The sequence below is a fragment of the Gobius niger genome, assembly GCF_951799975.1.
Source record: "Gobius niger genome assembly, chromosome: 15".
Taxonomy (NCBI): domain Eukaryota; kingdom Metazoa; phylum Chordata; class Actinopteri; order Gobiiformes; family Gobiidae; genus Gobius; species Gobius niger.
This window is the reverse complement of record NC_136866.1, coordinates 13,345,677-13,354,433: the sequence shown is the minus strand read 5'-3', so window position 1 is coordinate 13,354,433 and position 8,757 is coordinate 13,345,677. Positions and strand designations below refer to the sequence as shown.

General features: G+C 41.0%; 1 protein-coding gene across 1 annotated transcript in view; it reads left to right on the top strand.

Annotated features, from left to right (window-relative positions):
• Positions 1–8,757, top strand: part of syne2a (spectrin repeat containing, nuclear envelope 2a) — a gene marked incomplete at its 5' end in the record, with an annotated part of 57,740 nt that overhangs the window by 28,264 nt on the left and 20,719 nt on the right. The window contains 13 exon segments of the mRNA XM_079572575.1: positions 4–114; positions 516–648; positions 1,357–1,509; positions 2,174–2,323; positions 3,580–3,756; positions 3,982–4,140; positions 4,218–4,376; positions 5,959–6,132; positions 6,358–6,491; positions 6,884–7,061; positions 8,077–8,259; positions 8,341–8,451; positions 8,543–8,694. Of these exon segments, the coding sequence (XP_079428701.1) occupies positions 4–114; positions 516–648; positions 1,357–1,509; positions 2,174–2,323; positions 3,580–3,756; positions 3,982–4,140; positions 4,218–4,376; positions 5,959–6,132; positions 6,358–6,491; positions 6,884–7,061; positions 8,077–8,259; positions 8,341–8,451; positions 8,543–8,694 (1,974 nt within the window).

Below are 8,757 nucleotides of genomic sequence, written 5' to 3'. Positions count from 1 at the left end.
GGCAACCTCGGTCCGACAGAAAGGGGGCGCTCTGGAGCTGCGGTGGAAAAACGTCCACAGACGAGCGGAGCAAAACTTGAAACGCTGTCGAGACACGCAGGGAAACTGGGCCAGGTGGGACAGGCCGAGGAATGTCTATGAACAAAATAATCAAAGCATGTCAAAGGATTTACCGTCAGAACTGGCAGGACATATTTTTGATGATTTACAGTGTTGTAGAAGAGTATTGGATACATTTCAATGTTGTTTGCCAATACTATCGAACTGTATTGGCAACTATTGTATTAGGGGGGGGGGGTTATATATCAACAAATAATCTTACACAATGTTTCCGTAGATTATAAATTGCACTACCACATTAACCATTTCTTAACACATATCGTATTCATGCCGCTCTGCTAATTCCTTTGTTATTATGTTTTGTACTTTTTTCATTCCTAACAAGAGTGCACACTCATTGCAGTATCAGGAGCAATGGATAAAATGTCCTCACTTTGTGTTTTGTCATCCTCCAGGCTCCGTGGAGAGGCCGCGTCCCTAAATCAGTGGCTGATCGGTGCCCAAGAACGAGTCCACACGTGTTCAGCCCTGGCGGCCTCCTCGGACCTCGAACCGGAGCGTGTCTCTGACCGTTTGATCAAGCTGCTGGTAAGTGTGGCCTATGATGACAATGATCTATGTAGTCAACTGATTTTGTGCCTGTCCCAAATCTTAAATGACAAAAAAATAAAAACAAAAGAGCAACAAAAACGTGACAAAATGTGACAAAAACACAACAAGAAATGATTATTATTTTTATTTTAGATTATAAAAAGTCAAATAAGTGACACAGCAACAACGTGAGGGAAAAGATCAGTTAAGATAAATTTTGTAGCTTTCAAATGAGGTGTTGCACTGGCCTATAGTCAAGAAGCTTTTAGATTTGGGTAAAGCTGAACTGGAGAAAATGTGCTTGGTTAAGGCGGGGGGTAAGAGGTTAAAGAGGGCGTATTGTGCAGGTGTTTGATCATAATAAACACATCTAAACATGTGTTGGTTGAATTTAAAAGTATGATATTGATCCATTACAATATGGAGGACCTCAGGAGGAGCTTTTTGGGGAGCCGCAGTTCTAAAAAATAAATTAAAAAAATTAAAATCACTGGGAAAATTAAAAGATTATTCAAAGACATGTGAATGTCTCGAAATTTTGCATAATACCCTGCTTAATGTATTTGTGATTGTGTAACAAGGTGGTGAATCAAAATGAGTTAAAAACTGTTTGCATAGTTTGTATACGGAAGATGAGATAGATGTCCATTAGTCCAAAAGACATGCCGTTTTCATATAGACCTTGTTTTGTTTCTTTTTACTCAGGACGTGTGCATTGAGATGGGCGTCATGTCAGTCCAGAAAGAGTCTGTTTGCAGAAATCCTTGTCCCACTTTGAGAGGGGAGGTGACCAGCCTGGAGTCCCAGTGGAGCCAGCTGACCTCTGACCTCTCCAAGACCCAAGAGCAACAGCAACAGGTCAGATATACACAGCATAATGTTTTACCTTTTCCAACCGGAGTTAAAACGTCTAGCTGCCAAAAATATGTTCAATAGTTTGGTTTGTTTTTGAGGTTAGCCTTGGATAGACACGTCTTAATCTATTTTGTCTTTCAACATGATTTTTTATATCAAAGGTTGTTCTGTAACTTATTCTGTTGAAGGACGCAGTTAATAATACTATGATACTTTTTATCACCAGTTAAGGGAGTAATTTAACCTTCACCATTATTAAGTGGTACGTTTTGGCACCGTGGACTTCCCCTGATCTGGAACAGGCAGAAGACTTGACCGCATAAAAGTGATTTGTGTCTATAACCAACACCAATAGGTCTTTATTGGTATTTTGTCACAAAGCAATTTACTGTACAATTTGCTATTTAAGCTGCCACATTTTGATGGATAGTTCTATTGATTTACTTTTACAATGTGCAGCTCCTCAAGGTCCTTCAATTATTGGTAGATGTAGACAGATGTTTTCCAACAGACCACTTCAGGACCCACATTTAAAAAAAAAAGAAATGTTGATTCTTCTTCGTCCTTTTTTCATTGCCCCTTTAAAACAACTTCACAAGATGTATTACATTCCAATGTATTACTGTAATGTAATTAGTGTTAATGTCTCCTTCTGTTTGTCTCGTAGCATCTCCTGAAAAGATGGCCGCTGGATGATTTGCTGTCTGCCTTGGAGGACTGGCTCAAGAACAAACAAGCTCACCTTATTAAGGAGAAAGAAGAGACTGTCAATGAGAAAAGCTCTACTTCTCTCAACAAACGCCTGCAGAACCTCAAGGTCAGCAATATCATCTTGTTTTAAGCCACACTGCGTAACATTTCACCTAAAGACAAGCGTTTATTTTCCTAAGGAAACAAAATTCAGATACGTTAACCAAATAAATTCTTTGATTACCCTCTGCAAAAATAGCATTTTCTGTGTCTAGATGGTCATAAGGAGCCACAATATTACAGATTTCACCAGAATATAACTGTATCTGGTGAGAGGTATAAGACAAGTATCATGATGTTGTTTGTTGTAAATGTATAACATTATTTTATATGTAAAATAACATGACCTTTTTTTTTTTTTTTCAATATAGAGTGAATGGTTTTAACTGGGAGCACCAGTGGAATTTTTACATCGATAAAGGGGCCGTGGCATGGAAAAATATGAAAAACTGCAATTTATGTCAGTCATAATTGTTGATTTCGGAATTTAAGGCTGCACAATAATTTTTTTGCAATCATCACATCAGATATTGACAAAAATTAGTATCTCAATATTTTAGGATACTTTCTTGATAAGATAAGATAAGATAAGATAAGATAAGATAAGATAAAACTTTATTGATCTCACAAAGGAGAAATTCACTTGTTACAGTCGGCGTTACTTCACAGTCTTATTGTACAGTCTGACAGCAGTGGGGATGAAGGCTTTGCGTTAGTGTGATAATGTGATAATGAAGCAATATTCATCATCATCTAGGAATGGCCCGGTTGGTACTTGTATGGGAGACCGTTTGGGACCAGGAAGCCTGTGTGAATGTAGTGAGGGAGTGGTTGGATGTGGTCAGAGGGGCTGATGGCACAGACTGGTTGCCTCACTTCTGTCAGTCTACCCCAGGGTAGCTGTGCCTACAACAGTAGCTCACCACCACCGAGTGTGATGTGAATGAATAATGACTACAGTGTAGCGCTTTGAGAAAGTTGGTAATACAGGGTTGTAAAGCACAATACAAATGTAAGCCATCATTATTATTATCTTAATGTAGATTGCTTTGTCGCTCTAAAAGATAATTGTCTTTCTTGCGTAAACTACATGTTCTTCATATTTCAGTCCTCTCTCAAATGTTAATGCTCCTGGACATGTTAAAATGTGCACTTGTTAACAAAAAGGCAATTTGATTATTTCATTTTAGATCAAGCAGCTCTAGTACGTACAATTGTGTGCGTTATCAGTATCTGAAAGCTCCACAGAAGCAGATCCTTTTTAGTTTTAATGGACAAAAGACTATAATTTGTTTATACATGATCATTTTCTTATCGTCTCAGGGGTTACAGACGGGTCTAGAACATGGACAGCTCCTCGTGGACTTTCTGTGCCAGTCCGGGCCTCCTCTGGTGGGAGTGGACGCCATCATTCTCCGCTCTGAAAGGACACTGCTGGCGGAGAAAGTCGGTGCCCTGAGAAGGCGCTGGGTCGACCTGCGGGGGGAGCTAGAGAACCAGGTCTGGTAACTCGACTTGACAACCTGATCTTGTACAGTAAAGCTTTCCACATTTGTCACACTTTGCTGAAGAAAAACCCCTGGTAATTGTAGGTTCGCCGCATAGCCGTCACTACACAGCGATCAATATGTGCATTTATCATGATTTTTGCAAGCCAACCGCAAAAGCGCATAGCATTTGAAGTTTGAAATGGAAGTTCTGTGATTTTTGGCCGTCTCCCTTTAGATTAATGACGCAGTGCACATGCATCACGGTTGGGCTCAGAGACAAAAGAAGTTGCAGCATCTTCAAAACTTAATCGACCAAACGAGGGAGAAAGTAGATCAGTGGAAACGGCCTCACAGTGAATCTTTGACCCGCAGGCTTCTTCTGCTGGAGTGGGAGGTAAAGCAACAAGACACAGGTGGTTGTTTGCACAGTCGACAACTGTTTTCAGCGTCATATCTGAACTTTTGTACCAGGGTCATTTGGAAAGCTTGAAGGACATCGCGGCAAACGTGGAGGACTTAAAAGATGCCACTTCGAACGCTGAAAATGCAATACAGAAACCTATGGGTGATATTATCTTGGCTGAGCAGGTGGAGGAGCTTGGTCAGGCCTGCGTGGACATTACTCAACAGGTGATAAGCATTTTTATGTATTTTTATCTAACTGCAAGGCCTAATATTCAGGCCTTGATCCGTCCATGAGCTTATCTCGGACGTATTTCACTGCATGTAACATGTAACAATAACCTCCAACCCTCTCACCCAAGCCTTCTGTTGTATCTCCTAAAATCCACATGCTGAACTTGATCTTTGCATTAGTGACAAAGTCCGCTGATTCATTAAAGCACTTGCACCTGATGTTTCAAACTTTGTGAATGTGAAGAAATAAGTCTGGACTACAACTTTCAAGCTCAGTCAAGCTCAGAACTAAACACACCTATTTAATCAAAAATCCAAAAGCAATTCCAAAACCTCCGTTCACTGACAGTAAAAGTCTGTTCACTGACAGCATCACGGCTTTAGTCCTTTGAAGGCTTAAGCAAACACTCACCTCCTCGTCTCTTCTGTGTATCGTAAATCTATGGAGCATTTTCATATTCCCTGCATTGTTACTGCTTTAATTCTAATGCTATCTGCTCTTGTCTGCTCTTGTTCTATTTTCTGTGGTAGCATCGCAACGCCTCACACAGGCCTGACAGATGAATCGCAGCGGTTTTACACACAAGTGGCTCCATGTGGACGCACACATTTTGGATATTGCCTTAACCACTTAACTGCCACCTTAGGGTTAGGGTTAACAATTATTTACATCCAAATCTCAAAGCGCATTGACTGGAGAGCTCACAGCCTCACATATTTCTAAAAATATGTGTGAGATCTGTGTGAGAGAAACCCCCTGATCAGGGGGACAGCAGGCAACAGGTTAATGTTGACCTCTTAACCACCGCCTTAAAGGAACACGCCAACATTTTTCCATACCGTGATATGTTCTTGCCTGACCTTAGACGAGTTCATGCATACCTGTCTGTCTGGTCTTTGTGCGCGTCCGTGGAAGAGTGTGGTAGCTTCCAACTTCACCCCCGTTTGGAGCTATAGGAATATACTGGAAGAGACCAAATGCTAACAACATCTTTTTTTCGTGACTGGGGGCACGCACAAAGACCAGACAGGTACGCATTAACTCGTCTAAGCTCAGGCAAGAACATATCTCAATATGGAAAAGTGGTGGCCTGTTCCTTTAACCAAGTATATTTTCTCCAAGGTTGTCTTTATTCAAATCTAAAAGCTTCTTGCAGAAAAGCGTCAAAATGGTGACAAAAACAATATGTAATTGAGGTTGTAAATATAGCAAAAACGACTAAAACACAACAAAACAGTTACAAAAAAGTGATGGAAAAAAAAACGCAGCAAAACAGACGATGAAAAGTTATTAAAAAGCACCAAAATTACAAAAAAAAAATAATCTTAGATCAGTTTTGTAGGTCTTAGCTTTCAAATGAGGCGTTACACTGGCCTATAGGCTGTACTCTCCAGTCGAGAAGCTTTTAGATTTGGATAAAACTGAACTGAAGAAAATGTGCTTGGTTACGTTGGGGGTTAAGAGGTTAGCTCCCTCTTTTCGGTTTTCAGCTCTCAACTCTGGCGTATATAGAACACTGACATTGTCGTCCAGCATTACCGTTTCCCTCTTGTTAAACTCACTTTCCATTTGCAGATGGAATCTGTAAAACCGTCCTTACTACAAACCTTGGACAAGTGGACCTGTTTCAAAAAGCACTTGAGTGAGATTTCCCTTTTCTCCGCGAGACTCCACTGCTCTCTACGAGAGCTCCAAGCAGCTCCTGTGTTCTCCCCACAACAGGCCGAAAGGCGCCTTCACGACCTCCAGGTGAGTGCGCCAGCTAAAAACGTCCCTTGTCACCGCCCACTCAAACATTTCCAACCGAGGCTATAAAGCTTTTAAGCCCGATGTGGCAAAGCGTGATATTTTGGACTCTGACACTTAACATTGACAAGTTGAGTAAAGCCGTGTGTGGCTGTTCCTGTCAATTTCAGAAAGTGCACTTGTGAAGTTTTATTAGAGATGTTTTTTTTTCTCCTTCCCCCGCCAAAGGAGCTACGCTCAACGGTTGAGATTTCTGAAGATATCTGGGACACATTGGACAAATCTTATAGGGATCTGGAGAAGAGCGTCGATCCAGCAGCTGCACATGGGCTGAATGAACAGCTGGAAGGAGAACAGAAAAGGTCAGTAATCCCTAAAACAAAGACATTTATTGTGATTTATTACTGTCAAAGTCGCAATCTAAACCAACTGACGGAAGAGGCCTTTCCAAACAATGGCTCCATGGTTGCTTTAAGTTGAATGCATGACAAAAAAAGCTCTTGGTGGAGGGAGTGAGTGGTGAAGGTGATGATGGTTTAACAGTGCGGTAGCTAGCGGCTCAAAGCTAACCGGAGAAACTAGCGTTCTTCAGTCGTGGCGATATAGCAACTGATACTGTATGTCTCTGACAGATAAACAGCTTCATCCATCACGCTGACTGCAAGCTGAACTCTCCCCTTCCCTCCCCCGGCTGTCCCCATATTGTCAACACAATTGTTGATTTTGCTCTTTATATAATGTTTTCGTGTTCCAGGTGGGAGGCAGTTCGTAAAGATTTGACAGACGGGATCCAGAAAACCGAAGAGAGCGTTTCAGCATGGCAGGAGTTCACAGACCAGACCAAACGCTGCTCACTACAACTGCAAACACTATGGAGTCAGTGGGAGGAGCTGGAGCAGTCGCCCCTGGAGTCCCAACTACTGCCTGTCGAGGTAGAGGATCACACAGTGATAAGCATCTTTTTGGGGGGAATAATACGTTGCTGTTACTGTCGTTACTGTTACTGTCATTGCTAAAAACAAACTTTAAATAGCTTTCAGAACACTTTCTCAGGTGCTTGTCTGAACCAGCATTTACCCATTAGTCTCTCTTTTTTTTTTAGTCAAGGCCAACTTTGAGAGCATCAGGTTCAGAACGTATTTTTTTTCTCCAAATGCCTTTTTTTTGCCTTTTCGTGGAAGAGAACAGGCTGCTGCTCTCCACTCATGGCCGCAAATATCTTTCCATCTACCTGATCACCTGCACGTAATAGGCCACATATTTCATAACATGATGTTTTGCAGATTCTCGTAGCAGAGAAAGGGCTGCGGCTCTTTTTCAGAGCCAAACGCTGCGTGTGGATGTAGTTCGACTCACATCTATTTATCATTAGAATAATATAGGCAGTGTTCGGGTGAATGCTTTGAAATTGTATTTAGCTATAGAATACTGAATACTTTCTTGAAAATGTATTTTGTAATGTATTCCGTTACTTTGACCAATCATAGTCTTGTATTCTCTAGAATACAGTTAGAATACTTTCACGTTGATTTGCATTATATTAATGTTTATATATGGCGTAGAATTGCAAAAATGCAGGCCATGCTTGTTGTACTGCCTGTTTTGATCTTTACTACCAATCAGAAAGTCAAAAACACTCTTGGGAAATGCACAGTCGCAGCAGATCATATAAATCAGAAGGCGTTTTATTTATTTTAGGAGGAAAACCTGGTCATCATTAAGAGTTATTTTTTAATTATGTTGTGCAAACTGATCACTGCGATGTATTCCTTTGCTTTGATGAAAGTAACTGTATTCAAAATGCTGTCAAATGAAAGTAACCGAAGTAATCAATTCTTTCAATCTGACTAAATGCGTGATCACTCTTACACTTCCCACACAGATGATCCATGTTTTTTTTAACCACTTAAAACATCGTTTTTGCTGTTTCTTGTCCATTATTGACAGGATTTGCAAGAAAAAGTTGAGAATTTGAAAAGCAGCTTGGATCATGTTGTTGAAGCCTCCAAGCTTCTGATTGGACGTCTGGACCCGGTGGCTTCTAATATGGTCCTATCGCAAACCAGTGAACTGTCCTGTGATGTTTTGATTTTGAGCCAGACTTTGCAGATGCAGAAGATGAAAGTTCAGGTAATGCTCACTTCCCATGTTTCATATAATTACTGTGATGATCTTCTTTCAAGGGTGTAATAATATCATATTCTCATTCAGGATGATGAAGAACAAATGAACAGTTTTAAAGTGAATTTGGAGAAGCTTGAAAACCTGAGTGACCGAATCGTAGCACAAATGAGCGGCGTCAGCGATGATGATTTTGCAAAGGTAAAGGTGGAATATTGAATGCAAGCTACAAGCCCTTGATAATGGCCTTAACAAACAGATCTTTTTTCCCGGGATTTTTCAGGTGCGGCAGGTTTTCCGGGAACTCGCCAGCCTGTTTTCATCCGTGTTTGACGTCAGTGAGATGAGTGCCCATGCAAACCTTAGCAACCAGGAGGCACAGAGTCTGCACACGCTCAAGGGGAGATATATGGAGAGTCTGACTCGAGGTCTAGACCTGTACAAGTAAGACATTTCACTTCAATACACGCTTGAAATTGCTGTAAAAAACAACAGCAATGCACATAG